The 15432-nt window shown below is 52.7% G+C and overlaps 1 protein-coding gene across 2 annotated transcripts in view; it reads right to left on the bottom strand.

Moving 5' to 3' along the window:
• Positions 1–417: 417 nt before the first annotated feature.
• IGF2BP1 (insulin like growth factor 2 mRNA binding protein 1) overlaps positions 418–15432 on the bottom strand; it is a 39858-nt gene continuing 24843 nt past the window's right edge. The window contains exons 3-15 of one of the 2 annotated variants that reach the window (XM_026513082.4): positions 15209–15257; positions 14649–14700; positions 12206–12269; positions 10464–10745; positions 9455–9589; positions 8683–8805; positions 7835–7970; positions 6843–6965; positions 6356–6475; positions 5419–5493; positions 4487–4618; positions 4115–4228; positions 418–2239 (exon numbers count right to left, since the gene is read on the bottom strand). In XM_026513082.4, coding sequence (XP_026368867.1) covers positions 2147–2239; positions 4115–4228; positions 4487–4618; positions 5419–5493; positions 6356–6475; positions 6843–6965; positions 7835–7970; positions 8683–8805; positions 9455–9589; positions 10464–10745; positions 12206–12269; positions 14649–14700; positions 15209–15257 — 1498 coding nt within the window. In that variant the 3' untranslated portion in view covers positions 418–2146. The remainder of the gene's footprint in view (positions 2240–4114; positions 4229–4486; positions 4619–5418; positions 5494–6355; positions 6476–6842; positions 6966–7834; positions 7971–8682; positions 8806–9454; positions 9590–10463; positions 10746–12205; positions 12270–14648; positions 14701–15208; positions 15258–15432) is intronic. The other variant, XM_048224328.2, reaches the window with a different exon arrangement.

The raw sequence follows: 15432 nt of genomic DNA, 5'->3' as shown, positions 1-15432 counted from the left end.
TGGACACCAGGGGCCAGTTGCCAGGGACTGTTTTTTGGCCCCTGGAAGCCCACAGCTCTGCTAGGTTCTCTGAACCCCAGCATGCAGGAGTTCCCAGGAGAGAGGCCAGTGGCTTAGGAATCCCAGAGTTAGAGATCAGAGCCTCCCCCTGTGGTCTCTCTCAACCCTGGGCCTGCCCCATCAGCCCCAGCCTCCTCCCCAAAGAGCAGCCCCTGCTGCCTTTTCCCACAGGGCCTGTTCTCCATAGAGAGATCCTAAAGGCTTACACTGGCTCATGTTGTAAGAAATTATGAAACATAACTTTCTCGTTTTTTTTCTTTTCATTAAAAAAATAAAATATTCAAGACTATCAGCTTCTCTTTTGCTTTGCTTTTCTTTTTTTATATAAAATATCAGCAAGCCGCAAAGAAAAAAAAAAAGGTTAAAAAAAAAAGGTGGGGGAACAAAAAGGAAAGTAATTGCTGAGGTAACTTCATACCTTGAGGTAGTTTACTTCGCGCACAGCATTACCTGACTGACTCCGCCCACGGGTCATGGTTGTCTCGTTATTACTACTGTCGTTGTTGCAGTGTTGGAAGGAGGGGACTCCACGCATGGGCTTTTCCACATGCAGAGAGGCCTTCCTCCCTTCCCAGCACACTGGATAGCATTGTCCAAGGTAGCTAAAGTGCACCACCTGGCTAATATGCATTGACAATCAGTATATTCGGAGGGGAGGCCTAACCTCATTTAACTGATGGCTGCCGTCTTCCACAAGGGCTGAACTTCCAACGGGATCTTATTGAGCCTGGTAAATTAATAAATTAAGCTTATTTACCCCTTTGTGCATAACGCTGCTGGTATTTTGAATTTTGTTTTCAGGCACACTTTGGTCATGCCAATCATTCACGGAGGCAGAAGCCATCGGTTAAATAAGCCTCTAGGATAAAAACAGAAGCAAATACTCTCCAATGTACTGAATAGTCGTAATACATGCCAGATGACGGACTTTAGCTTTACCGGGAGCTCAGGGTTGGGTTCCACATCCCACCACCACCAAGGGAACAGTGCCGTGGGGGGGGAGTGCCCCGCAACCCCTGCCTCTGGGAACCAGCCCTTATAGGAGCACATGGGCTGGAGTGAGGGCACAGTGGCAGCCTTTGGGGCCACTCAAGTCCTCCATGGAACTGAGACTTTATCAAGGGGAGTCATGTCCCCTTCCCAGTGCTCATATCCAATCATTAAAATAGACTTTAAAAAAATATAAAATCTGCCTGAGAATGATGGGAATCAGGGACAGTACAGTGGTCAGCCCCTATCCCGCTGAGCATTCAGTACCACCCATGTGCACCTAGATGGGTAGAAGGACGTGAATGGGGCAGGGAATCTTGGTGGGGAAGTCCCGACAGAGTGGAAAAATTTTAACTGCGCCAATTTTTCAACATGGTGACCTGGACTAGATCGGCCATAAGGGCACTCCTTTTAAACGTGGATTACTATATATTTTAATCATATTTCTCCCCCATTCTTTACTCCTTGCTGTTCCTGTTGGTTGGTTAGGGAAGGAGTGGAATTAGACTAACAGATGCTGGTGTGTCTTCTCCTTTGAATCAATAACATAAGCAAAGCAATGCATTGGTTCCTACTTTTTCTGGTAGCAGTACAGATAAAACAATTCGTGTGAATATAGGAAGAGGCTATGTCAGGGCACGAGAATAGAGGTATTTTAATCAACGGACCAAGTAGGAGAAGGCTGGAAGGATTTTAGGGTCAAGAAGCAAACCATCCTTTGAGGCTGATTGAAACACCCCTCTGCATGATTGAAAAACCTGAAGGAAATTTTATTTCTCTTCCCACTGGGGTCTGACCCACCCTCTTGGTGGGACCTGGAGAACTTACTTAAACAATCCACGTTTAAAAGCACCCTGAGCTAGAATTTCCATGGTGACACCCTGAGGGTGGGCAATGTCGGGCCAATTGGTGGGGCGTGTGGGGCCGAGGGATCAGGGTTCCTCACTGGAACGTCTTTTCTCAAGCAAGTGGGCAAACCTGATCTACACCCCGGCCCAAATGTCCCTGATTCCCACTCATTCTCAGGCCTGCTGGGGAGAACGCGCTCTCGATTCCAGCCCGTTGTCCTTGAGTCGACGTGATGGGGAGGGGCTGGTCACTTCCTCCGTGCCTGGGCCTGGTTACTCTGTCCCTTTTGGTGCAGCTGTTTAACTTGGGCCAGGATGTCTCGTATCTTCCTCTGTGCCATCTGTAGGAGAACCAGACAAGAGGCAAGAGTGAAGATCTCTCCAAAGGCAAGGGGAGAGCCTGACCCTGGAGGGAGAGAGGCCATCAGGATCGAGACACCAGCAACAAACACAACAGGAAGAGCAAGGGTAAGCGGGGACCTGAAGTTTCTCTGCCTCCCCGTGGGCCCCGAGCAGCCCCTCGCCCCGGGGAGCGGGGTGGGATGACTACAGCAAGGTGGGGGAGGGGAAACCGGAATACAAACTCATACACCAGAACTGAAAAATTGACAAAGTTGCCACACATGCTAGTGAACCCAAAATAAAACTCCTGGAGTCCCCAGGAGCACATCTGGCCAGAAGGTCATCAGGTAGGAGAGCGCCTCACAACTCAGAGCTCCGCCATGCGCGTGCATGTCCCCAGCAAAGGGGACGAAATGTCCAGGCACGGATTTACAAACAAGCAGTGAAATGTAAGCTCCGCCATCAAAAATGGACAAAATACCAAGGATCCGTCTCTTTACTCTTTCCTTCCTAAAGGTTTCTTCGCTAAGAACAGAGCTGGGCAAGGGAACCCAACTGCAACATGGGGCGCCCCTAACTGGTTTACCAGTATCGCCTCCTTCCATAAACGGAGTGCTTGGTTCCTTGGTTCAAGAGAAAGGTGGTGTAGGTGGGGAAAGGCTGCGGACTCAGGATTTATACCACTTCCTACTCAGGTTTCCCTCTAATTCTCATTCTAACACATGAAAAATACACACACACACCCCGCCCGCTTTGGTACTGAGACCATCCTGGCTCGGTGCGTCCCTAGATCGATCCTCAACGCTACCACGCCCCTCATTTGTACAACGAGACTGTCATGGGGATTCAATGAGCTAGCGCATGTGAACCACAGAGTGGTGCTTGGTATACCAGATGCACGCCGAAGTCTCAGACACTACCGTGGCTCTTGTTCATACTTCTCCAAGGACTGCCACAGAAAGTTTCTTAGCCCAGGCCATACAGCAGAAAGGCCATGTGGGGTTTGAGTTCAACGCCCTCTATTTCCAAAACCCCTGTGCCTGGAGCTGCGAGGCCACACCACACTGGGAACCGAGCGCCGGGAACCGGGGCTCTGGGGTTCCGGGTTCCTTACCGCCCTTGACTGCTTAGGCAGCGTCTAGCTTAGGAAGTGCCTAGCCTCTGAACAGATGGGCTTGTGTCCGGGAGTCTCCATATCCCTTCCAGGTCTGACGCCGGAGGACTTCAGGGAAACCCCATTCCCTTTCAATTAACCTTTCTCTGACTTTTGAGATTCAGAGTGTTTGAACCTGATATCCACCCTCTTTCCAGACTCCGGGGTCAGTCCCATTGCCGGGCGGTGCCGACTGGCCCACTGGAGGCGGTGTGGGGATGGTGAGTTCTGGAATGGGACGGTCGAAGAACTGGAACCAGGGATGGGATGGAGCGGTCATTGTGAGAAAGGAAAAGGGTCTGCACTGGAAAAAGGCAACCAGAATGTTGTTACTACTGTTAGTGTTCCGCTAACTACACTGGGTGGTGGGTAATACCGATTTCCTCTCTTATCTGGTGCCAAAGGGGTTAGCAAAGGACGAAAGCCAGACAACAGGAAAGACTTAATATATTACAAGAAACACAGATACATACTCTTCACTATACCGAATATATACTACATACGGAAGTTCTGAAATCACTCTCCCTACAGTTCTAAGAGGGAATAAAACATCTACACCACACTCCTACACTTGGAAAAGAATGGCCCAGTCCAGAGGCAGGCAGAGTCCACGGGACTGGTCAAAGCCATGGTCAAAGCCATGCAAGTCAACGTCCGGCCTCTTGCTTCTCTGACCCCTGGACTCCCGCTGCCCTCCCACGAGGGGGACTGCCACATGTACCTGGCTGGCATAAAAATGCCCGATGATCTTGACGATGACCTGGTCATTCTCATCCGGGGTCTGGTCTCTTGGCACTACCACCTCGGCTGCTGTCAAATTCTGCAACTCGTTCACCTGGGCGGGGTGGGGGGCAGAGAGAAGCTCAAGGTGTTATCAAGAAAGCATGGAGGGGATTGGAGGGAGGGGCAAGAGGCATGTCACTAGCAGGTAACTGGAGGACTCCGGAGCCAGGCTGGGGAGCGGACTCAGGTAAAGGAGCAAGCCGGAAGTCCTAAGGTTGTACGGGGTAGGGGAGCAGCAGGAGGCCAGGGCGGAGCTGTTGGGTTTGAGGACGAAGACCCAGAACTTTCATCCCTGACCCTCAAGGCTCACCGTTTTGCCGCCTTTGCCAATGACTCTGCCGGCAGCTGATGCTGGCACCCGGATATGTGTCTCCAGCTTTACTTCCTCCTTGGGTCCAAAGAAGTTCTCCTCCTTGAGTTTTCCATAAATTCTTCCCTGAGCCTGAGAGAGGAGGAGGTCCTTGTGCATCAGCGGGCCGTACACAGGACAAAAGGGGAGCGAGGTAAACGCAGAAATACGGCCCCCAAGCTCCACCCCCATCCTCTCCGGCCCCCCAGGCCCAACCCAGGGTGCATCAACCATCTACACCAGGTGATGTGAAAATGGCCAACAGCTTCAAGCTGCTCCTTCTGCTTACTGGTAATACTGGAGAGCCTGGTAGAGGACCTGAACACATACCTCCCCGAGGTACGACTCATAAGCTACAAAATCCTACAGGCCCATTTACGTGAACAAGCCAGCTGATCCGGCCCGCCAGAGGAGAGGCTGCTGGCTACTCCGCACGGCCTCTAGAGCGTCCCCGTTCTCCTTGCCTGCCTAGGTCAGGAGGAGCTGACTGTCCGCTCTCTGGCTCTGTGACCAGAAGTCCAGGGACCCAGCAATGTCGTACAACTTAAAGGAGAGAAGGGAACTGGGCGTCAAAGATCTTCCTTAGTAACTAAGGCAAGGCACAAGAAAGATGCCCTCAGCCTTCCTTCTGTCCCACATTTCTATTCACCTTCAGAACTAAAGAGGGAAGAAGTCAGTAGAAATTGAGTTGGACGCCAAACTGAAAGCAGCACCGCAGTGCTGTCCTCGGGGCACCTGGCCAGCCCTGTCAGCACAGCGGGAGACTCTTGATCTCAGGGTCGTGGGGGGTGTAGACATGACTTACATAAATAAAAACTTTCAGAAAGTGTTGTGCAGATTTCCACTCCCACCCAACCTTGATTCCCTTTCACTGGAAAAACAAAGATGAGAACCTTAAATTGGGCCTCTGGGGGTCCAGTGATGATGACCATACGAACTTTGGAGTCAGGAGTTTCGGGAGGAGCAATCTAGAAAGCAAAGAGCTGGTCAAAGAGGTGCCCCCGACCTCCACTTGCTCCAAGCCCCCTGCCACCACCTAATGCCACCACCCACTTCCGAGGGCTAGGAGAGGCGAGAACAAAGGCCTTGAGCCCCAAGGGCATTACTCCTGCACCAAAAATGTGATGAGGACCGTGGGTGCATGTGTCCAGGACACTCCCTAAGGACAGCCTCCCTGCCACCCACCCTCCCAGCCTCCTGGAGAGGCTTCTGTGGGGTCCTGTGCACAGCTGGGGGGGGCACAGACAAAATGCCCACGGTGAGGAGGGCGGGGACCATACTTCAGTAGAAAAGAATCCCTGTGTCTGACCAACTCCTTCAGGACCATCGACACAACCGGACTGAGGCTTGTGAAACTTAACTTTGTTTCACGAGGACAGACTCTCCCTTCTCTCTGCACTGGACCCTGGGGAAGGGAGGCAGAAAGACAGCCGGCATCTACGGAGCAACCACTGAGCGCCAGGCACTGGCTCGGGAGTGGGGGGGGCCCCCGGCTACATCATTTCATGGTATTAGGACACTGATGGCAGTGACAAGGGAACAGTGGTTGAGGCCGACGGCCTTGGCTTAGGGGCTGGGGGCTGAACCCACCTCAGTCTGGGCCAGAACCTAAGCTCCCCTTCTAGGCTGCAACTCGGCCTCCTCCCTCCCCTGAAAGCCCAGGAGCACCGAAGGCCCCAGGGCATGGTCAAATGCAAAGGGGGCGTCCATCTGTCAGAGGAAGAGGTCACACAACAGCAGCCCCACGGGGCGTCCAGGAAGAAAGGGTGAGGGGGTAGAAGCAGAGCGCTCCCCTCTCCCCGGGAGCTGGAAGGAGGCAGCGCGGGTCACCTTAATGGAGGCACTGGCGAAGCGGGAGAGCTGTTTGATGTGCTGGCCCTTCTTCCCGATGATGGCCCCCACTGCCTGCGCCGGGATGAACACCTGCACCATCTCCTGCTCCGGAGCCTGCTGCGAGACAGGGGCTGTTATTCCCCTGCGCGAGGGTCACGGCCTGGGAGCCCCTCCACCCCCGTGCGCGCATCCTCAAAGAGGAGCAGGCAGACACTGGGCGGCCAACGTGGGCGACACGCTCCTTGGCTCTCCCCGGGCCCAGCAAGGACAAGGGAGAGCGCCGCCAACGGCAGCCCAGGCGGAAACCGAGGTGCCGTGCACGGAGTGGGCGCCAGCAGCTAGCAGCACCGCCCAAGAGCGGCATCCCACACCTGCCTTCCCTCTCTCCGCGAACTCGCAAGTGTCAGGCTCCCGCATGCGGCTGGACCCCAGGGGAGGCCATGGAAGGGCCCAGGGCTCGCCCGTCCCGACATGCCGCACCTACCATAAAGGAGCTGTAGGGAGCGGCTCCGGTGACGCTGCTGGGGGGGGGCGGGACCGCACTGGACGAGGCTGGAAAAAGACCTACAGCTGCCAAGTTCAGGCCGGGGATGAGATGTGACTGCAGCTGGGGGAGGAAGGTGAGGAGGGAGAGGTCAGCTCGTGCCGCGGGGGCCTGGCTGAACCCACAGGGCAGCGCTGGGGGAGGGGGAGCAAACACAGGACAACGGAGTACTTTTGCACAAAGCCTGCCTGCCCTTCTGCTTCTCACACATGCGTGCACGCTCGGAGCGAGGAGCTGTGAGTGATGGCACATTCTCGCCGGACTACGAACCAGCAACGCCAACCAGAAGGGTCAACCAGAGCCTCAGGTGTCCCATCTCTCTGGTGGTATACTTCACTAACCCTGCACTAGAACATTCCTATGAGAAGGCACAGCAAGGACAGATCTCTGTTAGACTCCACGGCTCGCCTTTCCTCCTGTACCCCACAGCCTCAGTCCCCTTTAAAAATCAGATGAGGGGTGCTTGGGTGTCTCAGAAGGTGAGGCGTCCAACTCTTGATTTCGGCTCAGGTTCGATCTCAGGGTTGTGGGGTCGAGCCCCACGCTGGGCTCCACGCTTAATGCCGCGTTTGCTCGTCCCTCTCCCTCTGCTCCTCCCCTACCCCCCACCCCCACAGCTCACCCTGGCTCTCGCACTCTATCTCTTAAATAAATAAAATCTTAAATTAAAAAAAAAAATCAGATGAAAATTATGGCCCCTCTACTCACTGAAGTACACACCAATTTTATATGAAGATCGCAGACCTCGAAGCCCAGAATTAAACCCACCGCCCACCTTAGGAATCAGATAAAGAATCTCTATTCATTAAACTGAAAAGATCTGGAGAACTGGAGATCCAAAAGCATGTGGCCTGCCGACCCCACATGGAGACCCCCTTCTGCTGGGCCTCAGGCTCAGAGCGTCAGGGTAAGCAGAGGCGCCTGACACTCACACTCATGGCAGCCACGTCGTTCTCGTAGGCCTCCCGAACTTTCTTCATGATCTCCTGCTCGGCCCTGCAGCAGTTCTCAATGGCCCCCTTCACAGTGATGGTCCTCTCAGGGTTATAAAGGGTGAGGTCCTGCAGCCTGGCGGGAGAGCAGAGCCACGTCATCCTCCCATCAGGGAGAGGCCCTGGCTGGGAATCAGCCGCAGAACAGCTGTTTCACTTTCAGCAAATAGCGCCCCATCTCTGTCCTTCAGTCCGTAACCCGGGCAGAGAGGGAGCGAGGTGCAGGGAGAGGAGAACACCCAACTGAAACCCCTGAATTTGCAATGAGTCCAATGACAGACAGGTTTCCATCGCCCGTAAAGCAGGGAGGATGCTCAGGACTGGAAGTTTCTCCAGGGGTTCTTGGCAACCCATTTCCTGTGCTTTTGGAACAGTCTGGGATGAAATCAACAGGCACAGCGCTCACAGAAGAGGACTCGATCTGCTTGGCTCTGGTTCCTCCGGGAGAGGCAGGCCACGACACAGGAGAGCATACACTCAATCCTCAGACCAGGACCCAGGTCGGTCCACTTCTCACGGCCTGGCAAACATGCCTGAGACCCCCCTGGCAGCAGGCTCTCCGAGATGCAGGGGACAGGCGTGATGGGCAGGCCGGAGGACGGAAGGATGTGCTTCAGCAACCCCAGGCCTCACAGAGATAAACACTCTTTGCCACTTCACTGATTATTCTTCAGGAGGGCAGAAACCGCACCCGACTTCTGGGGCCAAGTAGTAAGGCTCAATATTGCATACTGCCACCCCCGAGCCCCCCGGCACCCCGCTCATAAAGAGGTAAAGGAGAGCCTTACGAGGAGATGGTGATCTTGGTCTCCGTGTCCTGCTCCACCTTCTTCAGGTTGCGCCCTTCCTTGCCAATGAGACGCCCCACAAAGTTATTATGGGCCAGGATCTTCAGGGGAACCTCGTCGGCCCTTGGGAAGGAGGGAGGGACAGGAGTGGTCACATGGTGGGCCAGGCAGACTCGGAGAGCATGCCACTGCAGACGCGGGGTTTCCGGGACAAACCACGGGACAAAACTACATTTTAAAAGATTACGAAAATCAACACGTTGGCGGTTGCTTTAGTGCTGGAGAAATGGGGAGGCAGGGATGGGCCGCCAAGGGGCACAAGGACTACCAGAGCGATGGCCATGCTCATTATCGTAATCGTGGCGATGGTTTTGCAGGTATATGCGTGTTAATATTCACTCAGCTGTATACTTCAAAATACCCATACTACAGAATTCCATGCCGTTTTAGAAAGAATGAGGTGGGTCAGTAATTACTGATCCATAAGCGTGAAAAACGCCAACTGTGGAATACATTCATTATAGTCCTACTTCTGGTAAAACACGCACATGCACACCTGTGCACACGCACGTATACGGACGCACACACACACACACACACACATATGCTTGTAAATGCACAGAACCGCTAAGGGGCATACAGGGTGTTACTTGTGGGAAAGAGAACCTCATGTCTCAGTTTATGTCCTCTGTCTCCTGTTTATTCCTGCATTCTTGCAAACAGAAAGTAATGCAGCGGGGGAGGCGGCAACCCCCTGGTTACAAAGCCTTACGTTTTGGTGTCCTTTGCTTCCTTATGCATAATCTCCAAGATCATCTTACACGCAGACGAGCAGCCCTCAGGGGTGGAGTGCACGCTGATGGCCTTCTCCGCAGCACCTGCGTTCTCCTTCCTGTGCACATCTATCCTGAGGACCACAAGGTCAAGGACGGTTACGGGTCCCCGGTGAAACCCGGAGTCTTCTGCACCCTCCTTGCCACCTCTCCTCGCCCGGAAGTACAGAAACAGCTCTTGGAATAGTCCAAGTGCAGAAGGGGGAAGGGCAGAGAAAGCGCCGGGGGAACCCGGGGCCAGCGTGCTGCTCTGGATTCTGTCTCAATCAGGAGGTGGTGGGGGACAATGGTGGCGTCTGGCATGGGAACCCAGGGCTGGCAATCACCAGCCCACAGCTCTAAAGCTGCATTTCCCCTTAAATACTGGACTCCCCCCGTGAAACAACTATAAAGGGAAGGCACACTGTCCCAAATTAAAAGTAAATAATAAAGGATGCATTCGGAATAAGGACATGACGTGACCTGTTCTTTTCCAGAGAACACTGATTAGCTACAAAGATTACAGAGTGGTCAACTATACACAAATAAAAATAAAGTCAAATTTTTAAAGAGATTAGAGGAACAGTGGTGGAGTGGGAGATGGGGCGGGATGATGACCTGTCACTGAGGGCTGGCGTTGGCCAGGCTGCCCAGCCGAACAGCCACCGACAGGCAGTGCTCAACCCACAGAGCACCAGGGCTGCCGACTCACCTAGACTACGTTTGCTTGATGACACTTCCTACAAGAAATTCTAGAACCCTTCCTACTAATAACCGTGTGGCCCAGCCACTGCCACCAAATGGCACGCCCCCAGCCCATTCAACCTCACCACCTGCCCCCACCCCCACCCCCAATGAGGAGAAGAGGGAACACATTCCAGGCAACATTTCCTGAAAAGTAAATACTGAGACTCCCAGGTGTGCTACCGGGAGGCACCCCAGCTCCATTGCCCAGCAGCCAACACTCACTTGGACTGGGTCTGTTTTGTGATGTTTCGGATGGTGGCCCCCTCCTTGCCAATGATGGCACCCACATACTGGGTGGGCACCAGGAGCCGCAGGGGGATATCCACTTGCTGCTGCTTGGCTGGGGCCCCCGCTGCCACAGGGGAGCCCTGGCGGGGCTGACCCCGAGAGCCAAAGCCTCCTCGGCGCCCGTTCTCGGGACCCTGTGCTATCTGCTCGTCGGGAATGTAGGAGACCTTTAGGGCGTGGTTCTCCAGCTGGTGGCCATTCAGCTTCATGATGGCTCTGAGGACAGAGGGAGAATCTACTGGTCACTCCAACCCAAGCCAATCACACCAAAGGCGCTCCGTGTGTAAAGCAGCCTGGGTCACAACTTGGAGCACACTCAACACCAGGGAGATGACCACCTACCCCCACTCCCACCTCCACCTCAGAGAACTTTCCAGTCTAAATGGCTGAAAACATCAAAGGGAAAAGTTATACCCAATGGATTTCGAACTGGCTTATTAATTTCAGCCAAAACTATGTATCATGTAAGAGTAACGTGAGAATCACATGTGATTCATGATAAGTGAATAAATGTAATAAACACGTGAAGAGACAAGAGACTTGTTTTTACACCTGTGGAGTCTGCTACCTTCCATGTTTGAGGAAACTAAAAAAAGGGGGAGGGGTGGGAGACAGAATGTCCTGCTTACAGCTTGGAAGCAGGAGTTTCAGTGTATCTGGAATGTCTGCAAAGCAGGAGTGAATAACGCTGTGGGAGGGGAGGAAGCGAGCGCCCTCCAGTCCCACAATGGCCGATGCAGGTGAGAAATGTTAACAAGGCAGCAACAGGTAGTGGGGAGTAAGCAGAGTGTTGACATGACTCTGGAGCCAGGCTAAGGACCACACACTGGCCACAAGGGGCAGTAGGGACCTCCAGAAAATCCTGAGCCACTGAAAAGAAAATGGGGGCAGGGCGCCTGGAGGGCTCAGTCAGGAGAGTGTGCTAACTCTTGATCTCGGGATCCTGAGTTCCGAGCACCACGCGGGCGGTAGAGATAACTTAAAAATAAACTTTTTAAAAAATAAGGAAAAGTAAAAGAAAATGGGATTTGAGGAAGTGGTGGGATTTTACAACGTACCATCACCCGGCTAGAGGCGGCACGCTGAAGGAACAAGCAAGCTGTCAAAAGCTAAATGCGAGTCAATGCATGAAACGTACAAAGTCTTTCAGTACCAGTGGGTGAGAAGTGTAGTTGCTCAGCCAAAGGGCTTAAGGAGCCAGAAGGCATGGGTGTGATGGGACTGAGAGCACCGGAGAAAAGCGTGAACTGGGCCGGTGGCATCACGGCAATAAAATGTCTGCCCCCGCCACATCAGAACACGAACAAATCCCTTTTGTAAATCCCAGAGTTCCTCCTCACCATCACTAGATGGCGCCGTCGACACAGCAAAGCACCCTTGCGGGGCCAGGGCAACTAGAGACCCAAGAGAAAGCCAATCCAAGAGGATTTCCCCACCTTTCCTGGGAGGGTCTTTGGGTCCCTTCCCTTCCATGGGTTTGCTCTCAATCCTGCTGAGTTTTCTGAACCCTTGAGATCCCTGAACCGAAGAACAAGAGTCTGCGGCTGGCTATCACAGTAACAGAACCCAAGCAGGCTACTCCTGCCTGCCTAGACCCCAGCCCTGTAGAAGCATCTGTTACCTGGCTCCCAAGGCCCCGAGAAGACCCTCCCCACCCCGCCTTCGGGCCCACTCACTGCCTGGTCTGTTCCCGGTTGGAATAGGTGACATTCACCACGGCAGTCTCACTCTCCGTGTTCACTGGGGGAGCAAAACAGAGGCCAAGGTTAGAGCAGCGCGATCTGGAGATGCCACCAATGAACCCAAGCGTTAAAAGCTCATCCTTCCAGGTTATATAAGAAGTTACACGTGTTGCAAGAAGGAAATACCTGAATGACAAGGGAAAATATTTCCCCTTTAGGCCCCTCTCCAGAACTTCTAGGAAATTCAAATTAACCTTTTTTGCATTTTCCCTTCTGTGTCTTCCTTTGACTTCCCTGGCCAGCCCCTCAGAGAGCTGGGCAACTCAAGGGTGCAGTGAGCATAGCACTTAGGCAGCAGGGAGCGCACAACCCGGTCTGGGATACAAATTTATTCTTGGAAACTTCAACTAGCTAAAAATCCACACACAGTAAGATTAGCAATTTATAGAAACAAACATCCCAAGACATGACCTGTAAGAACAGGGCAGAAGAGACCCACATCCATGGCAGAACATCAAGGAGAGATGGACCAAACGTGAGCGTATCATGACCTAAGCTCAACGGGCTGAGAGGAACAGCTATGGGGAACCGAGGGATGGCAATTTCCTGACTCAGTCTTCCAAACATCTTGGCAGTGGAAATGCACATTCAACCCATCATAAATTCATGGCATCTGCCATTAATCCCATCCAAGTCCTCCGTTCTTACCATGAAACCTCTCGGTCTTCATTTGACTTTGCCATTATACTCTTTCCTACAGGGAGAGACTGGGCTGGATGACAGAATTCTAAGGCGGTCTGGGGGCACACCTCTTATTTTAAATTAATAAAATAAACCTGTCTTGTGTCTGTCTTTTGATTTGGGGTTCCCTGGACCAGCTGAGCCTTAGGGTGGGGGACAGTGACAAAAACTAAACCTCTGCCCTCGTCACTGAGGATAATAAGCCACCTGGCCACAAATTCTCAGTGCAGACCACTCTTAACCCCTCGGGCCTTCATCCTCAGCGCTCCCCCACCACGGTGGTGAGCGAGGGAGATTCTGGAAAGAACAATCTTCCCCGTTAAACTGAAAGACAGTAGTGGGTGAAACGGACAAAGACTCGGCCTTACTGGAGGTGACATTCTAGCGGCAGGACAACGCCAAGTACAATCATCAGATTCTCTAGCTACCAGAGGCTGATGAATGAATGCCACGGAAAAATGTAAATCAGGGTTAAAGGAGACGGTGCGAAGGGGCGTGATTTTAAATAGAGTGGACAGAAAGGACCTCACTTAGAAAGAGACACCAGAAGACTTCCTCTGCTGTCCAAACAAAATCAAACATTTCCCATTCTGTTCTCTCCAGGGAACGGGTCTCCCTTGCTGATATGGTGTGTGACAGCTCCCAGGTGACCCCCAGGCAGATCTGGACCAGTGTGGACCCCTGCGGGGCCTCCCAGGGCAGCTCACGATGGCTCCCCAGCCAGCACTTATTCTTGCTGTTTGTCCAGGAGTAACTCAGTCATTAGCCTAACGCGTGAGCAGTTCTGGGCAATGGTTATCAGGGTGTCCTGTTGTGTCCTGACATTTATGACAAAAAGGCAACCTACAGGATTAGAGCAGGAGAACCTGTTTGATGGACCCAGCACTTTACCTTTGTGGAGGCAAATATTTTAATCTCGAGTGATTTCTAGCTTGCACCTTTCCACGGAAAATGGAGATGAACATTTAAATCTCCACGGGGTGACTCCTTACGTTTCTTGAAGATCTACAAGCTCCAATCGTATCTTCTCAAATGGCCAAGCTCTCCCTTATGTCCAACCAAAACCGCTCCTTATTTTAGCTCGTTTCCTCTGAAAATTATTTATGACCCAAAGCAATGGAGAAAGCTCAGAAATCTCAGCAAATATTTTATGACCCAGATTTCTTAGATTTCTCCTGTGGGCCCACTCTGGAAAGATTGTGCCTGCCCATCACTGTGTGCCCAGTAATCTCTGCTTTATATATATATATATATGGACCAAAGACACGGAGTTGACAATCAGAGCTTCTACACGGAGATAACGAGCCGACTAGTCCAGCCAAACATAAAGAATCATGAAGCTTTTAGAATCATGAAGCTTTTTAAAGAAAAGGGACTGCAGACCTACTCAGGCTGAGCGCCCAATTTCTATGCTTGTACTACTGCTAAACCCTTAAGACCTCTCTTTGGACCATGACTTAAGACTTGGGATCCCATGCTGGAAACGAATGACTTTGCTCATTAAACAGAGAAACCTGTGTCAGAGAGAAGGAGCACAGCCACGTCCCCTGTGCATGTATCTCCCTTCGGGCCATATTCTGCCTGTCTGTCTGCTTTTGGTATGCCGGGTGGATGTGATCGTGGAAAATGAATCCCCCCAAATGCTCCAGCACCCACCCAGCCCCTTCCCCACCGCCCACCGCCTCCATACCCTTACCTTGCTCGCAGTTCTCCACTGTACCGTACTGAGCAAGCAGGCTGTCCAGCACCTAGGAGCAAGGAGAAGGGAGGAAGCTACTCTGAGCATCAGGAACTGCCACGAAGCCAGCCACCGGACATCCTCACCCCAAGGCACAGGCAGAGCCTTAGGTGGGGACTTGAGCAGTATGACCTGTCTGGCTTACTCTTTTCAGGGTACCGATACTGCTGGTAACTTGTCAGGGTATCTTTGCAGAAAAGTACTTGAGCACAAAAAAGGCATCTAAGGGCCTTTCTGGAAGTAGACTTGGGCCTCTGGGGTCTAAGTCTGGGGCTCAGGGAACACCCTACCCACCTCCCTAATGCCTCTCATCACAGGCACGAGCCCAAAGGGCTAACATGGGACGGGCGGTCCTGGGCTGAGGATGAGACCCAACCAACCTCCCTCAGTACTAGCATCCCTGGCCGACCCCCGAACCACTGGGGGATCTCCCCAGTCATCTCTGCCAACCCAGACTGGCCCGGGCTTCCTTTCCAGCCTCCACTTCCCCATGTCTTGGGTCTCTCCCAATCACTTACTTCCCAACGGAGCTGGGGTGGGATATTTCGAATCTGAATTTTCCGACTCCTGAAATTAGAGGGAAGAGGATTAATGACCACTCCGGATGCTTTCGGGGCCTACGACCTTGAAGTGTTTAATCCCTAGGTCAGCCTTTATCTCCCGACCTTCTGTTCAACACCAAAGTCTGAGAATCCAAGAATGATAACCTTCGGGGATGAAGATTTGGTGGAAGGCTGCCTCA

Source organism: Ursus arctos, unplaced genomic scaffold (genome assembly GCF_023065955.2).
Source record: "Ursus arctos isolate Adak ecotype North America unplaced genomic scaffold, UrsArc2.0 scaffold_24, whole genome shotgun sequence".
Taxonomy (NCBI): Eukaryota; Metazoa; Chordata; class Mammalia; order Carnivora; family Ursidae; genus Ursus; species Ursus arctos.
This window is presented reverse-complemented; position numbering and strand designations above follow the sequence as displayed.